Genomic DNA, 27,478 nt, shown 5'->3' on the forward strand with positions numbered 1-27,478 from the left:
GGTAAGAAAGTTCGTTTAGGACATTAAACTCAGATTAAGTTCCAGCTAATGTTTTCCCTAAGACATGCTTTGAGAGGAGCTGCCCTCAATCCACATCCGGGAAAGTTTAGCTGAAGATAAGTTCATAAAACAAATTTATAAAATATACAAAGAAACAATACACCATGAGCAAAGCCAGAGAAGACAAACAGAAAGAGTAGAAACCTCCCTCTGCCAGGAGAACTTCAAATAATAGTTTTATATCAAAAACAGATAATGAATGTAAAAGAAAAAGAAAAAATCACTATTATTTTTATCATTCAGGGCCACTTTGGACAGAGGCTCTGATTCTTTTTTTAAATTTTTTTTTTTAATTTTACTTATTTTATTTATAGCTGTGTTGGGTCTTCGTTTCTGTGCGAGGGCTCTCTCTAGTTGTGGCAAGTGGGGGCCACTCGTCATCGCGGTGCGCGGGCCTCTCACCATCGCGGCCTCTCTTGTTGCGCAACACAGGCTCCAGACGCGCAGGCTCAGCAATTGTGGCTCACGGGCCCAGCTGCTCCGCGGCATGTGGGATCTTCCCAGACCAGGGCTCGAACCCGTGTCCCCTGCATTGGCAGGCAGACTCTCAACCACTGCGCCACCAGGGAAGCCCACTATTATTTTTAAAAGTGGAAAAGTTTATGTTACACAGCATGCATCTCACACAGTATATACACTCATGAAATTGCACAAAATGAATTCCTGAATGATGAGTGGGGAACATTTTTCCACAAGTTCTGAAATTCTCTCTTCTTCCCCACCAAGTATAACGAAACCATAATAAAAATTCCTAGGACTTCAAGAAATCAATTAATACAGGGACTTCCCTGATGGTCCAGTGGTAAAGAATCCGCATTCCAATGCAGGGGACGCGGGTTAGATCCCTGGTCAGGGAACTAAGATCCCAAATGCTGCAGGGCAACTAAGCCCACGCACCTCAACGAGAGAGCCCACGTGCCGCAACTAGAGACAGAGAAGCCCGTGCGCTGCAACAAAAGATCCCGCATGCCGCAACTAAGACCCAACGCAGCCCAAAATAAATAAATATTTTTAAAAAGAAATCAATTAATACAGATTTTTGCACATTTAATTATTGAAGTGATCATATGAATCAAAAGTCTGGCCCATCTCTGAGGCTTTTCAGAGTACCCTGAAGATACAATTCTCGTTTTATAGAGTTTACCCTTCAACCCCTAAGCCTCCAGAATTGCTGCAATTTGCTCCAGTCAGAAATATGATCTAGAATAGTGGCAAGAAAATGTTTTCTAGCAGAAGTAAGAGAAGGGACCATACACCTTAAGTCTGACTTTACTGCTTTAAACAAGTACCTCTATACAAACTACTGCGTATTTCTATGCATCACACTTGTCAAAAGCAAATGGTTTCTGAAGCGAGCTTTAAAGTGTTTCATCCTCAGGCAGAGACAGTAAGAACTATTCTCAAAAGTCAGTATGACTGACTTTCATCCTCAGGCAGAGACAGTAAGTGTTTCATCCTCAGGCAGAGACAGTAAGAACTATTCTCAAAAGTCAACAACAAAAGACTGATATCCAAACCAAACTGTTACAATTTTAATATCCTCTCAAAGTAAACAAGGTATGCTAAATAAGTGCAAAAAAGACGGGAGTCATTAAGCATATGACAATTTCAGGCCGATATTATCTAAAAGAATGACGATGAGTTAATTTTCATGGTTAACTTTTATAGCAATAACATTAAAAAATATTAATACTGAAATCAGAGGGCCAGGAATGTTTCTGGTAAGCCTTACAATTTAAAAAATGCTAGAGGTGCATGGGTTCTTGAGGTTCATTTACTTTGAATTTTGAAGAGTGTAAGATATAAAGGGAAATTACAGAACTTCTAGTTCCTTTAAAACACATTCATAGGTTAAAAAAATCATGAAACTAGAAAAATGCCAAGACACTTTCCTTCCTGACACCACCAACCTCTACCTCATCCCTAATCATGGCAAAAGACACTTCTTTCTTTTAGCTATCTTCTGGTTTACTGCTGAATAATCTATATTCTTTTACTAAGGTGCTGGTGACTTACATTACTAATTCCAAGAGTATTTGCATTTCGAAAAAAAATGTACCATGGTAATGAAGACAACTTAACCCCAGATTCTGTTTGTCCATTTATCCCTGGGAGCTGTCTTGCAATGTCAGGCCACCTAAGTGACAAACTGCTTAAAAGAATGAATGAATGTCAGGGATGAGTAGAAGTGGGATTTCAGTGCAGAACTTTGCTTTATACTTATTTCAGTTCTGAGATATGGTTTGTATCTTTGACTGTATTCCCTATGCCTGTTATTCTTTCTATTATTTGTTTGGATGTTTTTTTCAAAACATTTGTCTTCAATAGCTTCTCCTATTTTTGGAACTACTACATCACTAATTGTTGAATGACAACTCACAGGTAGGTAAATGAAGGGAAAAAATGAAGGGTCAAACAAATTACTCTTCTCCATCAAAAACAAGTGTTCTAAAAAAAAAAAAAAACAAGTGTTCTTTGGAGGGGCATTCACCTACAGCCACACCAAAAGAAAGATTGTTTTTTCAAAGAGTTACAAAAAAGCCCCAGGTCACCACCCCACCAAGGAGGAAGTTCCTAACATAGTGAAGGCACTATGCTTCTGGAGCATACTGATGCTTATGGAGGCCGGTCTATTGAGGAAACAGGCGATTTATAAATATTTATGATAAATTTCTCCCAGTCCCAACTGCCTGGCATTGTTTGCTTTTCTGCTCTGGTTTACTGTGGAACTAGATGTTCTACAGTTCCAAAGAACCAGACACCTCTCAGAGACCTTCATGAGGAAATTACCTCGAGAACTGAGCTGGGTGGGAAAACCACATCTTAAAGGTAGAGATCAGGTTTTTTGATTTGCCAAGTTTCTCAATTAGACAGGTCACAGTAGGCAATAAATATTGGGGATGTGGGTGACTAAAACATCTCCAGTACATATCTAGATTAACTGCTGGGGGATCAGTCATTTGTCAAATTGTATAACTTAACTTGACAGGCACAGAGAGCAAATTATACAGTGTAGGGCAATGTTTCACAAGATGGGCTATGCTGACTTGTTAAAAGCCATATTCTTATGGACTACTGATATAAGAATAGTTGATAAGCCTCAGATAACTTTTGATTAATATTATAAAAACCTAATGGTTAGATCCAAGATTCCAGGTGATGCTACATTAAAAAGAAATAATTTTGAATTCAGAAGAATATAATACTTTGACAATATTAATGATAAAGCAATAATGATAAAATTAATATTTCAGGAAAAATGAAACTTTAAAAAGTAAAAGCGGAAGAGCATTAAACCTATCTTCGAGTTAATCAGAGAGGGTACTTTTATTTTTCAGAACTAGTTATAAACCTTTGACATTCTGATTGCTATTTTCCTTAACCCAAGATTAAAGAAGAGGTCTTGCATAGAGGAATTCTTTTAAGTTTAGAATTGATTAGGCTTTAAAATTCCGAGAAGACAGGATTAGGGACTATAGACCATGCTGGTTTTGACTGGTTTCCAGCCCCAAAGCAACAAAATTAACCACGGAGGAAATGATTCATATGAATGAGGCAAAAACAAAAAACACGTGTACAGTGACATACACCTTGGAGGCATTTTGTATATTTCAAATTTCATTTGCATTTTTAGATAATGGAGTAACTCTTTGCTGGATGCACTAAAACATAAACACACCAATGAAGAAATCAGACTAGGAATTACAGCATTCATTTGATGTTTCTGGAAGTCAAGGGAAGTAGCCAATTAAAAAATAACTCAAACACTGCTTCTTTTTCATGTTCAACAAGCAAAATATAATTAATAACAGAATAGCTTACCTGGGACTGGGCTCTTTCTTGAACTTAAGTTCTGAGAATCCACAATCTCTTCTGTTTGCCCATCTGCTTCTACCTCTATTTTGTTCTGAATCTCTTTTGCATCTTCATTAAGGCAAGTTCTTATGCTCTCGTCCTCTTCTAAGACTCTTTGAACTGTGGTGGGACCACTAGCAGTACTAACATTAGAGGCAGCAGCAGGAAGAATGACTGGTGTGGGAGGAGGAGAAGCTGGAGGAGTGGGAGGAGACGGAGAAAAGGAGGGAACTATGGAAGGGGTGATAGGAGTTGCAACACTCTCCACTTTCATTTCTTCAGGGGGATTTTCCAGAATCTCCAATTCAAGAGTCAATGGCAACACCTCCTGTTTTGCTATTTCCACAATGCTTTCCGTGGCTGGTAATTTTTCACTAACTCCATTCATTTCATTAATTAGGTTAGTACTAGAAATCAGCGGAATATCATTAGGTGCTACACTACAAGATTTCTTGCATATATCATCATCAATTTCATCTATTGGTGAAGGATCTGATGCTTCTGTGCAAGATGTGGGGCTGAGTATAGGAATTGTGTCTTCTTTTGAGGAAGAGAGTTCACATCTGTCATCAGTAGCACTGGTGAATACTGGTTGGCTACTAAGAGCAGCAGGGGTGGGGGAAGCAACTGTACTTCGAGCAAGGGGAGAAATAGTGGTAGGTGATGGAGGCAGAGTAAGCTCTGGTATGGCTTCTACTGCAGTGACCTCAGATGTCTGGCCTGCTTGTTCTTTCTTCTCTCCACTAAGGGCTAGCCTAAGGACTGGGGAAGGAGTCTTTAACACTGGATCTGGTTTTGGCTTCTCTTCTGGGAAAGAAAAAAAGGAAACACATGTCAGAATAACTTTGGGATCAGAGATTATATTGTATTATTTTAGGGTAATTCTTTTAACCTCTTACTCTAAAACACAGGCAGCAGAAGACAGATCAAAATATTACTTATTTTGCCACTCCAAAAACATTGTCATATTTTCTTCTCTATTTTCCACTATTACTTAACCTCCAATACATATAAAGTTTACTTTGAAGTAAGAGAAGGAATTAATTCACCAAATGACTATGTCAAGAACACAAAGGGGGCTTCCCTGGTGGCGCAGTGGTTGAGAATCTGCCTGCCAATGCAGGGGACACGGGTTCGAGCCCTGGTCTGGGAAGATCCCACATGCCGCGGAGCAGCTGGGCCCGTGAGCCACAATTACTGAGCCTGCGCGTCTGGAGCTCGGGCTCCGCAACAAGAGAGGCCGCGATAGTGAGAGGCCCGCACACCGCGATGAAGAGTGGCCCCCGCTTGCCCCAACTAGAGAAAGCCCGCACACAGAAAGGAAGACCCAACACAGCCATAAAAATAAATAAATAAATAAATAAATGTAAGAACACAAAGGGAAAATCTAATCAAACCTGAAACTAAAACATTCTTGGGATGGGAATGGGGCTTTTCTTTAAGGTAGAGAAAGCCTTCATCTGTAGAAAATTTTTCTACCAAGGATACACTGTAGAGACAGGACAGGACAGTTCAGGGGCAAATAACTGGAGATTAAATTATTAGATACAGATACTATTTTTTATTCTATATATTTCTGCATTTGGGGGATTTTTATAAAGAACATGTATTACCTGTATAAAAAACTGTTTCAATAAAAACTATCATGGTGTCATTTATTATCAATGAAGTTTATTATCAGTGAAATCAAGTTCCTGAACATAAAACTTCATTTAAAATTAACTTTCATTTCTTAAAAGAGGCATATAACTAGAAATAATGTTAAGGAATAAAAATGGAAATTTATCTTGTATCTTCAATTGTAAAAAAAAAAAATTCTTTAAGGAGAAATCAACGTTAATATTCAGATAATCAAGTCCAATTAAAAATAAACAATTTATATGAAAATAATACAAAAAATGTGCATCTGTATACAGACAGAAAAAGAATGATAGCAAGAGTGAGACAGATAAATTGATAATCATAATAAAGGTACCAGAAAAATGAAAGGAAAGCTAACTCATGAAAATTTCTGTATTTTAAAATTCCAGGTAAACTGATACATGATTCATGCCTGGGAAGATGAAACCAAAGGAGATTTAGACTGGTTTCCAGCCTTGTGTTTCCTTAGTGGAATGAACAGGCTCCAGCGGAAAAACAGCTACTCATGAGCATGTTCAACAGATGCAAACAAAAATTTTAAGCATTGCTAACAGACAATCTAAACTGAAAGGGCCTTTACTTTCTCTGCCAGAAATCTTTATGCATCAGTGAAATTGAGTGTTTACAATAACTTTTAGTTAAGTAAGTCTGTCAAAGAAAATATGCTCGTTGATCAGATAAACAGATGGTAAAATTAAGCTGTTAGAGGCTAATTCATTCACTGCAACTACTTTTACTGGCCTTAAAATTCACTTTAATTGATGGGCTTAGAGGCCAGTGTTTCTTTAACTCTGCCTATTTACTGTAGTGGAGAAATAAGATCAATAGGCTCTGAATGCCAAATACTTCAGACTAAGTTGCCAGGGCAAGAGACAAAAACATTCAAAGAAATACATCTATTATATTTATTACATATATGTGATATATATAAAATAAATACGTATTTATTAAAATATCCCTGATGAAAATACTTTCCAACTCAACCAGAGTAACTGCTACATGGGTAACCCAGATTATAAGATACCACTATTAAAAAGCACATCAGAATATTACCCTTTGGGACTTCCCTGGTGGTGTAGCGGTTAAGAATCCGCCTGTCAAAGCAGCGGAAACGAGTTTGATCCCTGGACCGGGAAGATCCCATATGCCGCAGAGCAACTAACTCCGTGCACCACAACTACTGAGACCACACGCCGCAACTACTGAAGCCCACCCGCTCTAGGGCCCGCGTGCCGCAACTACTGAGCCCGCGTGCTGCAACTACTGAAGCCCGTGTGCCTAGAGCCTGTGCTCCGCAACAACAGAAGCCACTGCAATGAGAAGCCCGCGCACCGCAACAAAGAGTAGCCCCCTCTCGCCGCAACTAGAGAAAGCCCGCGCTCAGCAACGAAGACCCAATGCAGCCAATAAATAAATAAATTAATTAAAAAAAAAAATAAGGATATTACCCTTTATGACCACTGAATGAAACCTAGATGAATTAAATTAAACAGTAGAAAATAGTAAATCTCACATTAACAATCTAATAAGAGTATGTCAATTCAATTATTAATTTTGGGAAATAAAATTTCTGATACTAAAAATATCAAACAAAAGCAGACCTATGACTGAAACTTCTATATACTCTTGAGAAATAGCTAACATTAATAAAGAAAATTAGAAACAAAAAAAATTTATTTTGAGAGCTCCTTATTCTGAAATAAGCCCTTTAATTAATTCATTAAACTTTTACTACAGAAAGCTGAAAGGTATAATAGACTAGATCTAAATAAAGAACACTGATTTTATTTCTCTAAGAACTTTTACTATTAAGAGTATGTTTTTCAGAGCCATGATAGTTTGAAATCTAATATACTGCATTCAAAATGTTTATACCATTTGGCCATTTTTAGGAATTTGCAGGAATTTCACCTTTAAGAATTTTTTCTAAGGAAATAAACACTGAAGAGACAAGACAGAGGCCTGGAATATTTAAAGCAACAATATTTATAATAGAAAGATAAACTAAATATTTCTATTTATATTATAAACTAATATTTATAATAGAAAAATAAACTAAATGTCTAACAATGAGGGACTTATTAAAGAAACAATGGTCTGGGCATATAATGGTATATTATTGCAATCATTTGAAATAAGCTTTTAAAAGAGTATTTAATTATACAGAAAGTTGTTTATAATAAAAGACATGTTTTTCTAAAAAGCAGGGCACAAAAACTGCATGTGGAGCATAAACCTACTGGTAACAAAAAAAATACAGAATACTAACATAGATGCATATGGGGAAGTCTAGGATTACATACAGCTTATTAACAATGGCTCTGGATAATGAGATAAGAGATAATTTTTCTTTCTGTCTAACCATAGTTTCTATAATGAATGTCAGATTTATAAGAAAGAAAAAACTGCTCCCTTTTATTCTCATAGAGTGGTGCAACCAAGCGCCTAGATGGGCGCCCTTTGGTTGTCAGGAGCCACACATGACCGAGAGGGTGTTACTATCATTTAATGGGGAGCGACCAAGAATGCTAAGCATCCTGCAATCTGAGGGACAGTCTCATTTGACAGAGAATAGTCCTGTCCTAAATTCCAAGAGACCCAACTGAGCTACATTGGTACAACTGGTTGAATTACAACAGAATACCTACTCTACATCAAGAGCCTTCAAAACGCACTAAGACTAAGGCTTAAATAACTTTTATTTGTATTTAATTATACATACCATATCCTCAATACACTGAGCTGAATGCATTTTTTCAAACATCAGACAATCATTTAAGCTGTGTCTCTAGACTATCACACCAACTGAAGATTTTAATTCATTCAACAGTCTTTCTACAAGTCAAGCTGAAGTCTTCCTTGGGTTTTTATCAAGTACCAAAACAAATGGGAAATGGCATATTTGTCTGGAAACTTGGTCTTCATGTAACTATTCCAGCTGTTCACATCAAAAACTGAGAAAATCAGACACTTAATTATGGCAGCTAACATTTATTAAGCACTTAATATGTACCAGGAAATGGGTCAAATACCATATATACATAGTGTCCTTTGATTCTTACAATCACCAATGGGATAAAAACTATTACGTTCCTATTTTACAGATGGGGAAACTGAGGGTTTTAGAAATTAAGTCACAGGTCCAAGGTCATATAACTAGAACCTAAAAATGATTTCAAATGCTAAATTCTTCCAATTCAAGAACCTAAAAATGATTTCAAATCCTAAATTCTTCCAATTCAGAGGGGTAAAGGGGGGGGGCAGTTATGGAAAAAGAAGTATTTAGGTGAATCAAGCTAGTGGGAGACTTTGGGGCTAAAATGGGATCCCAGTACAAACCCTCAGTAATGATATTTCCATCAAGAGAGAAAAACCAATCTGACTGCAGAATGCAGAATCTATTGTTTCTGGGGGTAATATAAAAATTTTTTAAAACAGTGCATTTTCGTATCCTACTTTAATTTCAAAATGAATCTACAGTTAAGAAGAAATTTTTAAAAACTTTCTTAACTGTTAAAAAATTCTCTGAAAAATGATGAACCCTTTCTAATGTTATTTGAATTACATATATTTAGTTTAAAAAAGAAAACTACTCTGAAAACTATTCTATATATTGACAAGCTATGGCTAGAATTAGAAACAGAAGATTAGAATTACTGAGTTTTCTGGAGAACAGCTGGTACTAGAGGGAAGACAGCAGTAGTTCCAAAAAGTTACTATAAGCTCTATGAAATATACTTAAAACAGAAGTTTTTCTTTTCATCAAGGTAATGTTGAACATTTTCCAATTCACTCATATCTATATCAAACATCAATTTGAAATGTTGATTTTATTATTCAAATTTCCACTAAGCATAAAAAACTGAGAGGAAACAAAGAATTCTACATTCCTCCTTCTGCAAATCAAGGCCTAAATATGGTAAGATGCAGGTGTCTACCTAATCCAAAAATCTTAGGTCAGAGCTATCACCATCAAGATATGTTATGAATTCTGTGTATTGTAGCCCAGCTAGAGAAAGTCAGCATAAAGGATATATTTTAAGGCCTCTCTGCATGGTAATTATTCAGTATGTTTAGCACAATTCTAACTAGCAAAAGGATTATAACTGTGCAAAAGTAATGACATTTTGAAGGGAATACCCTGAAAATTCTCCACTCAGATTGAAAATATTCTGAATTTTGACTCAAAATTGCTTGATCATTGGTATTGGTGGTAGGAAGTAGTCTTCCACAATACCTACGAACTGCACTCCTGCAAGGTGAATGGCTTTAATATTAAAAAATTTAACTTTAAGCATGTATGAGTCTCTAACTCTGAACATTGCTGAAAGAAGTATTTGACACTGCAACTTTTAGAAGCATGCCAGTGTAGGATTTACTACCTATCTTGTGGTTTAAAACTATTTCATAAAACAAAATTTAGGACTTGTCTCTGTTCAAGTCTACCAGGCTCCTGAATACTAAAGGGAAAGAACACCATATTATCTTTGCATGCTGTAAAGAAACATTGAAACCACACATTAGAAGTTTGTGTTATCATCTTGCAATCCAGTGAAAAAACAATGCTACTAAATACCTCCACTTTGACTGTGTGCCAATTCCCAATGCTTTTTAAAGAATAATTTTTAGAAAGTACAGAAAGTATACATCAGCTATGGAATATTAATGGGTTTGGAGGAATAAATAATTCAAGAAAACAGAAAACACATATGACTTCTATTCATTCTTAGAATGAAATCAGAAACATGAACAAACTAACTTGCTTCCTTCTGTGTCTAATGAATTGTCTCCCAATTTTAGCTAAGGTCAACTTAAATCCAACTAGGCAGGAAAGAGAGACTGTGATAACCCACTTTCTGGCATGAGATTTCCCTTAAAGTTTCCTATTTATAATCCAAGAGGCAGTATGTGTACTTATTTCACCAAACATTTGGTACTTCATGTTCAAGGTCAACAGTAGAGACCTTAGTATGATTCCTGCATAATAATAACGGCTATAATTTACTAAGTGCTTTTCAAATGCTTGGCATGTCCCCACTACAACTCTGTGAGGCAGGTATTCTTCATTCCATTCTGTAACTGAAGAAATTAAGATATACAACATTATGACTCATCAAGACCAAATAGCGCTTGATGGAGTCAGGATCTGAACTCAGTACTATCCCCAACTGAGGCTACAGAAGCCAAACTTGTAAGAAGAAACATTTTATGTTTTTAAAAATAGTTAAGATACACACGAACACGTTGAACTTATAAACAAAAGTGTTGTTCTTATAAGGAAATATATACATCGATTTATCTTCCCCAACCTTGCTCCAAAAAAAACAGTTTAAGGCAGCTAAGCTTTTACGTATAAATATACACTGACAGCGAGGCATTAATAAAATGGAGGAAAAATTTTTACTAATCATACCTACTTTACTTTCTTAGAGGTAGAACACTTCGATTTTCCATCTCAAAGCTTTGTTTAAAAGTGGGTATCTAAATAATCCTCATGTTTTACTTTTATTCCTAAATGCTGAGGGCAATGTAATTAATTAAAAAAAAAAAAAAAAGGAAGAGACTAAAGGTAAGAGGGAGGAAAATAGTCATACACAAACCTTGCTTCTGGTCGCTAGCTGCAGTGACAGGGGTGCTGGCAGCAAGATGAGCGCTCTCCACAGTCCCATAAACCACAGGGCTGTGCTCAGGGACCTGGCTGGGCAGCTGCTGGGATTTGAAGTACAAAAAAGGGTGATAATGAGCGTGCGAACATAAAAACTAGCAACATGGAACCCAAGGCAAGTGGGGAAGACAAAGTAGGGCAGGAGATCACAAAATTTAAACAAAAAACAAAAAAACGGAAAGCAAGGAAAAAATATATAGGCCAGTATAATAAATTCAAAAAGTACATGGGAAGACAAGGAAGAAAAGGAAAAGAGGCAGCAGGAAAGGGGAAGGAAAAGAGATGATTAATATTAACCACAGCAAGAGAAGACAGCACAACAATCATTAGTACAATGCATTCTCCAGTGTTCCTTCTAAGGACAGACTTTCAATCTAACAATGTCACATCTGAGAGAGAATTTAGCATCCTCCCAGTCAAAACCAAAGGGACTTGGTCAACTTCATTTATAAATTACCTAGCAAAGTAGTTCATCAGTCAAAAAGAGGACAAACAAAACATGATGGGTTTTAAAACCAGTTACTGATTCAAGAAAACAATACTGAAAGGTGATTCTTATCATTTGTTCATATAACCACTCAGGTGAAATGCAACTTGGAAAGCCTTTAAAGGAACTTTCACCTTAAAATGTCTTTAGATTCTGGGTCAAGGATGATATCTTTTCAGAGTCATAAATCTGAGTAAAGTATCTGGCTTTTCAGAGCTAAGAGAAAACTATCCTTTTCAATCAGCCAGTATATGGAATAAAAAATGCCCATCAAAATCCTAGCAGAGTAGGTTGAAAAAAATTGCAGGCACTGTTCAACTTAGAGGGAAAAAGAATTACACAAGAAAGAACAAGAACATTCAATCTGCATCACGTTCCAGTTAGGTATTTGTTCTGGATTTGAGGGTTACACAAAAGCCACACAACAAAGCAGTGTCTCTCCTCAGAGATCTAAGGTCAATTTTTTGATAGCTATAATCGTCTACATTGAATTCTGTTAGTGCTATCAGAGCAGAGCTCCCTGCACAATTCTGATTTTTTTTTTGGAGGGGAGGGGGAAATTGGGGGTAGACAGGGACACTCAAAAATGGGAGTTAATGAAAAATATTTTCACGTCAGTAAGTCTCACATACAGTAGGAATATAAAATGAAATATATGAATTAAACACCTATCATTTACCATGTCATTTAACTAACAATGCTTTTCACAATGTACAACATACAATTGATATAGGACTATATGTAATGTATAAAATAACAGATAAAAATGGGAAACATAGTATTATTTCACCTATTCATTATAGACCATGAAAGTACTCATATTCCACAAAAACTTCTACATGAAGACCACTAAAATTATATTTCCATATGTAAAAAATGAAAGAGTTTCTATTTTCACTTTGAATCACTGTCAAATGGATAGTACTACCATGATTACTCTACTCTGAATCCTTAGCTCCAGTGGGAAAAAATTCTATTATTAAAATTCAAAAATTAGGAAGGGTTCCCAGCTGTAAGTGAAAATAACAGTCACCCCTCTGTACCCGCAGACGTGTGAACCGCAGATACACAGAGCCAACTGTACTAGCCATTAATACCTAAAAGACTTAAATATCCACGGATTTTGCTATCCACGGGTCCTGGAACCAATCTTCTGTGGATATTGAGGGATGACTGTAGGGACTCAGTTCAATTCTATGGTTGAAAACAGCTCTAGAACAAAGGAAAGAGTCTATACTATTTAATATTTATTAAATAGTTATCCAGGGCTTCCCTGGTGGCGCAGTGGTTGAGAATCGGCCTGCCAATGCAGGGGACACGGGTTCGAGCCCTGGTCTGGGAAGATCCCACATGCCGCAGAGCAGCTGGGCCCGTGAGCCACAATTGCTGAGCCTGCGCATCTGGAGCCTGTGCTCCGCAACAAGAGAGGCCGTGATAGTGAGAGGCCCACGCATCGCGATGAAGAGTGACCCCCACTTGCCGCAACTGGAGAAAGCCCTCGCACAGAAACGAAGACCCAGCACAACCATAAATAAATAAATAAATAAATAATTAAAAAAAAAAAAAAAGTTATCCACATAACCCAGGAAAGAAAGATCTGTAAATTGTGTCCTTTACCAGAAAGAAAGAAAATATTAACTACTCCAATAGTCAGGGAAATTAATAACCAATGAAAAAGGGTAACTGCTGAAAGTAGGTCACCAAAATAAATGACATACATGGTTAAGGTGAGAGTTTTAAGACAGTAAAAGACTGCTGATACCTATAAATCTGTATAGATCAGAGAGTTTTTCAATCTAGGATTAAAATACCTTCAATCATATTAAAAAGACAACTGCACAGACATTTTTCCAACAACAAAGCCCTAGGAAGATGTTACGTATAAAGATTTATAAGAAAGGAGTGAGATAACATGTTGGTTAACTCATAGTTCCAAATCCAAGTATCTAGTACTTAGTTATATAGCCACGGAATGCTAGGAAAGTACTCAATTTCCTCAGCTGGGGACTTCCCTGGCAGTCCAGTGGTTAAGACTCCACACTCCCAATGCAGGGGGTGCAGGTTCAATCCCTGGTCAGGGAACTAAGATCCCACACACCACACGGCATGGCCAAAACAAAAAAAAAACAAAAAAAAACACACAAAGGTAATCCTTAGCTGTAAACTGAAAAGGAACTAAAGATCCTACAGTGCCTTTCAGCTTTAACATTCTCTAGCTTCGGACAGGACCAAGAAAATAACATACTAACATACAACATACATCAATACTTTAATCTTATTTCAGATTAATTTTAATTTAGGATAATCTCAAATTTTAGCTAACCTCTAATTTCATCTCTTCTCAGGTGACATGATCAACCCTGTTGAGAATATATTTAATGAATTTCAGAATCACTGCACTTCAGTCACTTTCACTATTGGTAGGAGTTAAAATTTATAAAAATCAGACTGGAAGGGCAATTGATATCAAAACATAAAATAATTCAACAAAGATGCTCAGGAAGTCAGGTTAAAAGGTTAGGGTTTATTTGGCAACATCACATTGTTTCAACAGTTCATAATTTATGTCAATGCTAAATTCCCTCCCCACATCAAATTTTTCAAGATCAAAGCTCTGACTGGCAGAAGAAAAAAAATTCTCACTCTTCAAAAACAATGTTAAGGAAGCTTATTTAAAGAATGGCAAGATATCAGATACTTGATAGTACCCAAGAAGTGAATTTCCTTTATAAACTCTACTTGAGAATCTACTCTGTTGAAGATTTACATATTAAATTTGAAGTATTGGCCTGAAGGGATACTGGTAGATGTGGGCCCAATAGAGTACCAACAGATAAAACAAGGCAACAAAATCTGGGATTGTCTTTAATATTCTTTGCACAATTTAAAATTCACTTCTCGAGAGCAGCCAAGATGGCAGAGTAGAAAGACTCAGTTATCTCACTCATGAGCATGCCAAAATCACAACTGTCTTCAAAACAACCATCAATGAAAAAGACGAACCTACCAGAAAAGATCTTCTACAACTAAAGACATAAAGAAGGAACTAAAACAAGATGGGTAGGAGGGGCAGACTCATGATATAATCAAATCCCATACCCCTGGGTGGGCAACCCACAAACTGGAGAACAGTTATATTGCAAAGGATTTCCCATAGGAGTGAGAGTTCTGAGACCCATGTCAAACTCCCCAGTCCAGGGGTCCTGCACCGGGAAGATGAAACCTCAGAGCATGTGGCTTTGAAGGCCAGAGCGGCTTAATTTCAGAAGCCCCATAGGACTGAGGGCAAAAGAAACTTCACTCTTAAAAGGGTGCACACAAAATCTGATGCGCACTGGGACCCAGGTCAAAAGCAGTAACTTGATAGGAGCCTGGGCCAGACCTACTTGCTGGTCTTGGGCAGTCTCCTGGAGAGGTATGTGTGTGTGTGTGGGGGGGGTGTGGCTGTGGCTCACCCTGAGGACACAGACACTGGTAGCAGCCATATTTGGGAACATTCTACTGTGTGACCACTGCTGCTGGTGGCTGCCATCTTCACTCACTAGTTCCATCACCTAACCCTAAACCCACACAACAGCCTGTAGGCACCAGTGCTGGGACGCCTCAGGCAAAGCAACTCAGCAGGAACAGAGGCCCACCCATCAGCAGACAGGCCGCCAAAAGACGCTGTGATCCCACAGCCACCTCTAGACATGCACCAAGACATGCCCTTGCCCACCAAAGGGCCAAGAACCACTTCCACCCACCAACGGGCAGGCACTGCCCTCTCCCTCCAGGAAGCCTGCACTAGCCTCTAGAACAGCCTCACCCAACAGGGGGCAGACACCGGATGCAAGAAAACTATGATCCTGCAGCCTGCAGACCCAGCCCACTCAGAGCAGGCCAGACCTTATCCTGGGACCAGCTTGGCCCAGGCCCAGTCCACTAGCAGGCCAACACAAGCTTCAGGACACCCTGGATCCCATACCGAGCTGTGTCAGGAACTGGCTCCACCACCAACGATTTGAAATGAGTTCTAGGATCCCTGGGCCCTTCAGCCAGACTTCAGGAGCCAGCTCTGCATGCCACTACTAACCCCAGGCACTAATTCTGGGACCTGGTGTAATACAGGCAACAGCCTCGGAGTCTTTGGGATCCTGACTCCACCCACCAGTGAGCCAGCACTAGCCCAAGGGCCCCCTAGGGATCTAAAACAAGCCACCTCGTGACCAGGCCCCACCACACAGCAGCTAGCAGCATCCACACAAGGCATGGCCTGGCAACCAATCACACTAGGGGCCAGAAAAGCCTGCCAGACCACCCGCACAGTCAGCCCTCCACAACAGAAGGAGTCACTCAGCCCTCTTAGGAGGAACCCCTAGAGCATATAGCTTGGGTGACAAGAGGGAAGTGCACTGCTGGGACACATAGGATGTCTCCTATAGAAGGCCACTTTTCCAAGTTTGAGAAATGTAACTAACCTACCACATACATAAAAATACAAATAGCAACTCAGACAAAATGAGGTGGCAGAGAAACATGTTCCAGATGAAGAAACAAGACAAAACCCCAGAAGAAAAAGCAAATGAAGTGGAGACAGGCAATCTACCCAAGAAAGAGTTCAGAGTAATGACTGTAAAGCTGATAAAAGAACTCAGGAGAAGAATGGATACACAGAGTGAGAAGTTTTTAACAAAGAGTTAGAAAATATAAAGAACAACCAAACAGAGATGAAGAATACAATAACTGAAATGAAAAACACACTAGAAGGAATCAATAGCAGACTAAATGATACAGAGGAATGGACCAGTAAGCTGGAAGACAAGAGTCGTGGAAATCACTGCTGCTGAACAGAAAAAAGAAAGAAATGAGGACAGTTTAAGAGACCTCTGGGACAATATCAAGTGTACTAATATTCACATTATAGCAGTCTGAGACGAAGAGAGAGAGAAAGGGCCTGAGAAAATATGTGAAGACACAATAGCTGAGAACTTCCCTAACCTGGGAAAGGAAACAGTCACCCAAGTCCAGCAAGTGCAGAGAGTCCCACACAGGATTAACACAAGAGGAAGACACCAAGACACACCATAATCAAAATGACAAAAATAAAGATAAAGAGAGAATATTAAAAGCAAGGGAACTCCCATAAGGCTCTCAGCTGATTTTTCAGCAGAAACTCTGCAGGCCAGAAGGGAGTAGGATGATATATTTAAAGTGATTAAAGGGAAAAACCTACAACCAAGAATATTCTACCTGGCAAGGTTCTCATTCAGATTTGATGGAGAAATCAAAAGCTTTACAGACAAGTAGAAGCTAAAAGAGTTCAGCACCACCAAACCAACATTACAACAAACGTTAAAGCAACTTCTCTAGGCAAAAAAAGACACAACTAGCAACAAGAAAACTACAAAATAAAAAAGCTCACTGGTAAAGGTAAACACACACTAAAGGTAGGAAATCATACATACATAAAGCTAGCAGGGAGGTTAAAAAGACAAAAAAATGTAGTCAAGTCATCTATATCCACAATAAGCAGTTAAGGGATACACAAAACAGAAGTAAAATATGATATCAAAAACAGTAATCATGAGAGGAGAAGACTAAAAATGTAGGGGTTTAAAAATGCATTTGAGGGACTTCCCTGGTGGTCCAGCGGTTAAGACTCCGCGCTTCCACTGCAGGAGGCACAGGTTCGAGCCCTGGTTGGGGAACTAAGATCCTGCATGTCGATCTCATGTGCTGCGTGGCACAGCCAAAAAAAATGCATTTGAAATTAAAAGATCAGCAACTTAAAACAATCATGTATATATATAGACTGCTAACCGCAAACCAAAAATCTACAATAGATATATACACAAAAAAGGAAAGGAATCCAAACATAACACTAAAGATAGTCATAAAATCATAAGAGAAGAGAGCAAAAGAAGAAAGGCAAAACACAAAAAAACAAAAAAAAACGACCTACAAAACCAATAAAAAACGAGTAACAAAATGGCAAAAAGAACATACATATCAGTTAATTATCTTAAACATAAACGAACTAAATGCTCCAAACAAAAGGAATAAAGTGGCTGAATGAATACAAAAATATGGTCTATATATATGCTATCTACAAGAGACTCACCTCAGATCTAGAGAAACACACAGACTGAAAGTGAGAGGATGGAAAAACGTGTTCCATGCAAATGGAAATCAAAAGAAAGCCAGAGTAGCAATACTTATATCAGACAAAATAGACTTTAAGATAAAAACTGTTACAAGAGACATAGAAGGACACTACATAATGATCAATGGATCAATCCAAGAATAAGATAAAAAATTCAAATACATATGCAACCAACATAGGAGCACCTCAATATATAAGGCAAATATTAACATATAAAAGGAGAAATCGACAGTAACACAATAATAGTAGGGGACTTTGACACCCCAATTACATCAATGGTCAGATCATCCAAATAGAAAATCAGTAAGGAAACACAGACCTTAAATGACACATTAGACCAAATGGACTTAATTGATATATAAAGGGCATTGCATGTGAAAGAAGCTGAATACATTTTCTTTTCAAGAGCACATGGAACATCCTCCATGATAGATCACAGGCTAGGCCATAAAACAAGCCTTGATAAGGTTAAGAAAACTGAAATCATATCAAGCTTCTTTTCCAATCACAATGCTATGAGACTAGAAATTAACTACAAGAAAAAAACTGCAAACACGTGGAGGATGAAAAATATGCTACTAAACACAAACACATGGAGGATAAAAAATATGCTACTAAACAACCAATGGATCACTGAAGAAATCAAAGAGGAAATTAAAAAATACTTAGAGACAAATGAAAAAAAAAAAAGCTGAACTAAAACCTAGGGGATGTGGCAAAAGCAGTTCTAAGAGGGAAGTTTAGAGCAATACAAGCTTACCTCAGGAAACCAGAAAAATCTCAAATGAACAACCTAACCTTACTAAAGCAATTAGAGAAAGAAGAACAAACAAAACCTAAAATTAGTAGAAGGAAAGAAGCCATAAAGATCAAAGAAGAAATAAATGAAATATAGACTAAAAAACAAAAATAGATCAATGAAACTAAAAGCTGGTTCTTTGAAAAGATAAACAAAATTGATAAACCTATAGCCAGACTACACAAGAAAAAAAGGGAGAAGGTCCAAATCAATAAAATCAGAAGTGAAAAAGGAAAAGTTACAACCGATACCACAGAAATATAACAGATCATAAGAGACTACTAAGAGCAACTATACACCAATACAATAGACAACCTAGAAGAAATGGACAAATTCTTAGAAAGGCACAATCTCCCAAAACTGAACGAGGAAGAAATAGAAAACATCAACAGACCAATTACCAGTACTGCAATTGAATCAGTAATTTAAAAACTCCCAAAACAAAAGTCCAGGACCAGATGGCTTCACAGATGAATTCTACCAAACATTTAGAGAAGAGTTAGCATCTATCCTTCTGAAACAGTGCAAAAAAACTGCAGAGGAAGGAACACTTCTGAACTCATTCTATGAGGCCAGCACCACCCTGATACCAAAACCAGACAAAGATACTACAAAAAAAGAAAATTACAGACCAATATCACTGATGAATAGAGATGTAAAAATCCTCAACAAAATACCAGCAAACCAAATCTAACAGTACATTAAAAAGATCATACACCATGGTCAAGTGGGATTTATCCTAGGGATACAAGGATTTTTCAATAGCTGCTAATCAATCAATGTGATACACAACATTAACAAATTGAAGAATAAAAACCATACGATCATCTCAATAGATGCAGAAAAAGCTTTGGATAAAATTCAACATCCATTTATGATAAAAACTCTCCAGAAAGTGGGCATAGAGGGAATATACCTCAACATAATAAATGTCATATATGACAAACCCACAGTTGACATCATACTCAATGGTGAAAAGCTGAAAGCATTTCCTCTAAGATCAGGAACAAGACAAGAATGCCCACCCTTGCCACTTTTATTCAACAGAGTTTTGGAAGTTCCAGCCACAGTATTCAGAAAAGAAAAAGAAATTTTAAAAATCCAAATTGGAAAGGAAGAAGTAAAACTGTCCCTGTGTGCAGATGACATGATACTATACACAGGAAATCCTAAACATGCTACCAGAAAACTACTAGAGCTCATCAATGAATTTGGTATAGTTGCAGGATACAAAATTAATGTGCAGAAATCTGTTGCATTTCTATACACTAGCAACGAACTATCAGAGAAATTAAGAAAACAATCTCATTCACCAACACATCAAAAAGAATAGAACATCTAGGAATAAGCCTACCTAAGGAGGCGAAGACCTATACTCCGAAAACTCTAAGACACTGATGAAAGAAACTGAAGACGACACAACAGATGGAAAGATATACCATGTTCCTGGATTGGAAGAATCAATGTTGTTAAAATGACCATACTACCCAAGGCAATCTACAGATTCAATGCAAGTCCTATCAAAATACCAATGGCATTTTTCACAGAACTAGAACAAATAATTTTAAAATTTATATGAAACACCTAAGACCCCAAATAGCCAAAACAATCTTGAGAAAGAACAGAGCTGGAGAATTCATGCTCCTTGACTTCAGACTATACAAAAAAGCTACAGTCATCAAAACAGTACAATACTGGCATAAAAACAGACACATAGATCAATGAAACAGGATAGAGAGCCCAGAAATAAACCCAAGCACTTATGATCAATTAATCTATGACAAAGGAGGCAAGAATATACAATGGAGAAAAGACAGTCTCTCCAATAAGTGGTGCTGGAAAAACTGGACAGCTACATGTAAAAGAAATAAATTAGAACACTCTCTGACACCATACACAAAAATAAACTCTAAATGGATTAAAGGCTTAAATGTAAGACCAAACAGTATAAAACTCCTAGAGAACAACATAGGCAGAATACTCTTTGACATAAATTGCAGCAATATTTTTTTGGATCCACCTCCTAAAGTAAAGAAAATAAAAGCAAAAATAAACAAATGGGACCAAATTAAACTTATAAGCTTTTGCACAGCAAAGGAAACCATCGACAAAATGGAGAGACAACCTAGTAAATGGAAGAAATATTTGCAAATGATATGATGGATAGGGCATTAATACCTAACATATGTAAACAGCTCATACAACACGACATCAAAAAAAACAACCCGACTAAAAAGTGGGCAGAAGAACTGAATCAAAAAGAACACAAATAACAAATATTGGCGAGGATGTGGAGAAAAGGGAACCCTCGTACACTGTTGGTGGGAATGTAAAATTGGTGCAGCTATTGTGGAAAATAGTATGGAAATGCTGTGAAAAATAAAAACAAAACTATCATATGACCCAGCAATTCAACTACTGAGTATATATCAAAAAAAGAAAAAAACATTTATTCGAAAAGATACATGCACCCCAATGTTCATAGCAGCATTATTTATAATTGCCAAGATATGGAAGCAACCTAAGTGTCCATCAAAAGATAAATGGATAAAAAAGATGTGATACACACACACACACAAAACGAGCCATAAAAAAGAATGAAAATTTTGCCATTTGTAGCAACATGGATGGACTTAGAGGGCTTTATGCTAACTGAAATAAGTCAGATAAAGACAAATACTGTGTGATATCACTTATATGTGGAATCTAAAAAATACAACAAACTAGTGAATGTAGCAAAAAAGAAGCAAACTCACAGACACAGAGAACAAACTAGTGGTTATCAGTGTTGGGGGAGGGGCAGTATAGGGGTGGGGCAGTGCGAGATACAAAACTACTGGGTGTCAAGTATGTATTGTACAACACGGTAAAATAGTCAATATTTTGTAATAACTGTAAATGGAAAGTAACCTTTAAAAATTGTATAAAAATTAAAAAATTAGATTTGGCAGATTTAAAAAATAAATAAAATTCATTTCTCTTTACATAACCTATATTGTTTCCACCCAAAGAGAGGCCACCATCATTTACTGTCTATTTTAAACTTGTATATGACAGGATGCTTCAGTACAGAAGTAACTGTAGACAGGAGGCCAGCAACTATGGCCCAGGGCCACATGTCTATTTTGGTACTTCCCATGAGATAAGACCTTTTTACATTTTTAAATGGTTGGGGGAATTTTAAAAGGACAATATTTCTTGACATATGAAAATTACAAGATACTTAGAAAGTTTTATTGGAACAGCCACAGCCATTCATTTACATATTGTCTACGGCTGCTTTCATGCAACAATGGCAGAGTTGAGTAGTGGTGAAAGAGACAATTGGCTGCAAAATCAAAAATGTGTACGATCTGGCCCTTTACAGAAAATGTTTGCTGACCCTTATTGTAATCCATTGAGAGAAAGCCAGAGACTCCAAATAGTTACACAAATATAAGTGAGATGCTGATGTAATTTACTGTTAACATAAGAGGCTATTTGAATGTTTCACATTTCATTATTTATATGTAACTGACTTTTCAAAGTCCCACTCAATGACTTTAAAACAGCCATTGTAATAAATACCACATGTGTTTAACATATATACAAACCCTGGGGATAAAGAAGTATTGCCCCCAATTGAGAAACATTATGAAGATTAGGAAGTAAAATAATAAATAAATGGCACCAGGAAAAAGGACCAAAACATACTTCTTCCATAAATGGGAGAGAATTCTCCTACATTCATTCTTTAGAAAGGTGTGTGTCTGTGTGTGTATGCATGCGCACACATGCGCACACACACTCACATGTGTGGGTTTTCCCCCCTGGCATCTATCACATACAAAACATGGAGAACCCACTGGTGACTAAAACAGAAAAATCCTTAGCTTCTGGAGCTTATATTCTTTCAAGGGAAACATATTTAAGAATAAACCTGTATACACACAGAGGAATATTATTCAACCACACAAAAAAAATGAAAGCTTGCCCTTTGCTATAACATGAATGGACCTTGAGGGTATTATACTAAGTGAAATAAGTCAGACAGAGAAAGAAATACCGTATGAGCTCACTTATATGTAGAATTAAAAAAACAAAACAAAACTCATAGAAAAAGAGAACAGATTGGTGGTTGCCAGAGGTGGGCGGTAGGGTGGGAAAAATGGGTGAAGGGGATCAAAAGGTACAAACTTCCAGTTATAAAATAAATAAGTCATGGGGATGTAATGAACAGCATGGCAACTCTAGTTAATAATACTATATTGCATATTTGAAAGCTGCAAAGACAAGAGATCTTAAAAGTTCTCATAAATAAAAAATTGTTTTTTTTGTAACTGTGCATGGTGACAGCTGTTAACTATACTTATTGTGGTCATTTTACAGTATATACAAATATCATTATGTTGTACACCTAAAACTAATGTAATGTGTTATGTCAATTATACCTCAATAAAAAAATAAATAAAAAGAGGGGCTTCCCTGGTGGCACAGTGGTTAAGAATCTGCCTGCCAATGAAGGAGACACGGGTTCAAGCCCTGGTCCGGGAAGATTCCACATGCCGCGGAGCAACTGGGCCCCGTGCGCCACAACTACTGAGCCTGCACTCTAGAGCCCGCGTGCTACAACTACTGAGCCCACGTGCCACAACTACTGAAGCCCGCGTGGCTAGAGCCCGTGCTCTGCAACAAGAGAAGCCACAGCAATGAGAAGCCCACACACCGCAACGAAGAGTAGCCCCTGCTCAACGCAACTAAAGAAAGACCATGCAAAGGAACGAAGACTCAACACAGCCAAAAATAAATAAATAAATATAATTTTTAAATAAATAAATACATAAATAAAAAGAATAGAGAGGCAAGCGGAAGCAAGGAGATGAGTAAGAAAGTTATTGTTGTTTAGAGGAGATCCAAGTGGTTTAGAGAATAACAGTAGCAGTGGAGATGGTGGAAATGAGCCAGATAGGACTTGCTGATATAATGGTTGTGGAATATGGAATAAAGATTTTTGTTTTTAATTAAAAAAAAATTTTTGGCTGCGTTGGGTCTTCGTTGCTGCGCGCGGGCTTTCTCTAGTTGTGGCAAGCAGGGGCTACTCTTCATCGTGGTGCGCAGACTTCTCACTTGGGTGGCATCTCTTGTTGTGGAGCACAGGCTCTAGGCACGTGGGCTTTAGTAGTTGCAGCACACGGGCTCGGTAGGTGTGGCTCGCGGGCTCTAGACCGCAGGCTTGGTAGTTGTGGCACATGGGCTTGGTTGCTCCACGGCATGTGGGATCTTCCCGGACCAGTGTTCAAACTCGTGTCCCCTGAGTTAGCAGGGGGATTCTTAACCACTGCGCCACCCGTGAAGTCTCAGAACAAAGATGTAAAGACAACTTCTAGGCTTATTGTCTGAGCAACTAGGGCAGACTATGGTATAATTTACTGATAACACAAAAACAACCAGGGGAGCACACCAAACACCTGAGGAAACATTAACCAAGGATTCACAAACTCAAATGCTTTTATAAACTAATGGGTGACCTAAATATGTGACTCAAAAGGGTGTAAAATAATAATAGAACAATGTACCAAACTAAAGAATGTATGCCCAGGTTAAAGGCGTTCAGATTGACGGAAACTTTTTTTCTTTAAACACTAACCTGATAAAACAACATACATCTGCAATAAAGAGAACCTCTTCCCTGAAGACAAGGAAAGACTTACAAGGTGTCAGGAATGCTGAGGGAAACTCAGACACTCAGTGTAAAAGCTGTCCTGAGGCTTAGCTAGAGGACTTAAAATGATTTTAAGGTTCCAATGGGGGTAAGAGGGCTAAACAACAACAACTTTAAAAACCAAGTTTTTAAACCACACCGCAACGAAGAGTAGCCCCTGCTCGCCGCAACGAGAGGCCCGCGTGCAGCAACGAGGACCCAACACAGCCAAAATTAAATAAATAAATTTAAAAAGAAATAATTTTTTAACTACACAAATCAATAAATAAAAATTAAATGAGATACCATTTTTATATCTATCAAATAAGCCATAATGTAAGGAAAGGGGTATTCTCTCATATTGCTATTGGGAGATTAACTGGTACATTTCTGGAGGCTAGGTAACAAATGGCCAGATGGTTTCCAGGTACCAAGTTTGTAAGAAGCTCTTCTAAAGACTGAATAACCTGTTAACTTTGGTAATTTTCCCAAAAGACAGGAGAGGCTGTATCTTCCCTAATATGTGCCAGCAATCAATTATCTTTCACCTGCCCCTATACTCTGTGGCATAGGACTCTACCCCAAGTTATATCCATGCTTCATTATAAGAGTAATTCTTAAAACAGAAGAAAGAACAAGAGGGAGTAGGGAGAGGAAGGAAAATATATAGTTCTATTTAAAATTTTAAGTGATTTTAATTCACCACCCCTTTGGAAGTAGACAATTCTGGAAGCCTTGCCTATACAGTCATCCCTCAGTATCCATGGGGGATTGAGTCTAGGACAGCCTGTGGATACCAAAATCCTCAGGTGCTCAAGTCCCTTATATGAAAAGGTACAGTATTTGCATTTAACCTCCTAGGTACTTTAAATCATTTCTGTATTACTTATAATACCTAATACAACGTAAATGCTCCGTAAATACTTGCCAGTGCATGGTAAATTCAAGTTTTGCTTTTTAGAACTTTCTGTAATTTTTTTTCTGAATATTTTTGATCCCTGGCTATTTGAATTAGCAAATGAAGAACCTGTGGATAGGGAGGGCAGACTGTACAACACCATACACTTATTTTTACCCTGCAGGGTCCAAAATGACTTTCAGGAAGCTGGCACATTTCTTAATATGAAAACGTTCCTTGTGCCTCACTGCTATCAACAACAGAGATATAGCTCAGAGACTCTGATGCTGAGGGAAAGTAACAAAAATGTTCCCTTCTTTCCAACTTAAATATTTAAGGACTAAAAGGGAACTCTGAGATTACTTCGTATAATCCCTCATTTTACATATCAAAAAATAGGGGTTTAAATGGCTTAACATTCTGACCCAAGGTCATAAATCTAAGTGACAGAGTGGAGACCGACCAGCATCAAGTACTCTAGTATTCTGTCCATTCATGCACCTCTGTCTGTATACTATGATCATCTGAATGGGCACATATATTACACATATTTCTATAGCTTTAATACATCTGAGATATAAAATCTCAAGGAGTTATTCCACAGATCATTTTAAAACTTAGGAAGCAGGACAATTTTAAATTCAATCTACTCTTCAGGACAAAAACAGAAGTAGCAAAAATCTGTTTCTCCTCTCCATTCTCCTCCTCCAATGCAGTTTCTCTCAATTAACTCTTCTTAGCTTGCTTGCTTGCTAAAATCATTCATTATCCCCCTTTTCAAACATCCCATGTACACTCCATGTTATGTTTTACTATAAATCCCAGTATCTAAGTTTGAAGAATCACCTCTGATTCTTCCCTCTCTCTAACTCCTAGGGGAACCATGCAATGTGTTTACCTGGACAGTACTGGTTTATGCCTGTTGTCCCAGCAAAATGATTAATAGCATCCCCATTCATTTCTAAAACCGCCCCAGTTTAGATGATAAATCATAGGGTTACCCTTTTTATAATCCTTACTTAGTAACCAATTGCTGAATATTTCTCTCACTGGCTTCCTCTCCTTCAACTGACTTCCCAATCTATCGCTAGAAATGATAACAGTCTCCCTTCACTCAATTTCCCATCACCGTGTGCCTTTTTGCACATGCTGCCATTCTGCCTGGAACACCCTTCTCTCTCTTTCCATTTCTGTGAATACAATCTGGGAACTCAGACCAAGTGGCATCTCTGCTGTGAAGCCTTCAAGACTCCTCCAGTCATTCTCTGTGCCTTCTGAAATAACAATAATTGTAATACTAATAACAGATAACATTTGTTGAATGCTCATTATGTCCCAAGCTTAAGCAATTTTAAGTATTTATTTAATACTTATAATAACTCTATATGATATTTATTTCCCTCGTTTTTTAAAATGTGGAAGCTAAAGTTCTAGAAGATAAGTAATTTGGCTAAAGTTACAAAATTCAGTTGTGGAACCAGGACTTGAAACCAAGTATACCTGATTCCAAGCCAAAGCTTTAAACCTCTCCCCTGTACTATCTCACCTGTACCAAGTACCATTAATAGGTTTCTGTGATCCAACACATTTGAGCCTGTGCTGTAAATATGACCCACTTGGTTGCCTCTGTGCTTTAATAATTCTCAGTATACATTTCACAGGAGGATCGGTCATATATTAGTAAGTATCCTCTGTCTCCCTTGAAGAGACTGGGATGAGCTCAATGATAGGGAAGGGGCTTTGCTATTCACAGCACATGCAATTGTGACTCAAAGCAGGTACTCTGTAAGGCCAAAAGCAATACAGTATTTACTATTCAGTCATAAATTCTGAAAAGGGTTGTCTCATCTGCAGTCTTACTTACTAAGACTGTGGTCTAGGATCTATTTAGAATTAGGCCAAGGCTACAAACTAGCAGTTTTTAGGCTAAACCTAAAGGATCTTATTTGGCTGGCATAGTGCTATTTATTAGTAGAATTAGTTGCCAATAAAAACTTGCAGATTGATTTCTAGCTTCTTTTGAAACACTGGGTCAACATTTTTAAATGACATAACAATTAGGCATTAATGACTGCTTCCCTTAACCAGGGATATCCTCTCCTACTCTATGTGCACCACTCTCCATGAATTTCTAGAAAATGAAGCCAAGTGTCGGTTGCCATCATCACACTTGCGCTGTTGTTGTTCTTAAGAGGAAAATGAAATATTTCTAGTACATATGTCTGTTAAAAGGCTATTTATTCATTCC

At 37.6% G+C, this 27,478-nt stretch overlaps 1 protein-coding gene across 17 annotated transcripts in view; it reads right to left on the reverse strand.

Moving 5' to 3' along the window:
• Positions 1–27,478, reverse strand: part of EIF4G3 (eukaryotic translation initiation factor 4 gamma 3) — a 398,991-nt gene that overhangs the window by 141,573 nt on the left and 229,940 nt on the right. For 11 of the 17 annotated variants that reach the window (XM_057547118.1, XM_057547116.1, XM_057547082.1 and 8 more), the window contains 2 exons: positions 11,157–11,265; positions 3,883–4,722 (listed from right to left, as the gene is read on the reverse strand). In XM_057547118.1, coding sequence (XP_057403101.1) covers positions 3,883–4,722; positions 11,157–11,265 — 949 coding nt within the window. The remainder of the gene's footprint in view (positions 1–3,882; positions 4,723–11,156; positions 11,266–27,478) is intronic. The other 6 variants (XM_057547106.1, XM_057547095.1, XM_057547087.1 and 3 more) reach the window with 1 other exon arrangement.

Source organism: Balaenoptera acutorostrata, chromosome 1 (assembly GCF_949987535.1).
Source record: "Balaenoptera acutorostrata chromosome 1, mBalAcu1.1, whole genome shotgun sequence".
NCBI classification, from domain to species: domain Eukaryota; kingdom Metazoa; phylum Chordata; class Mammalia; order Artiodactyla; family Balaenopteridae; genus Balaenoptera; species Balaenoptera acutorostrata.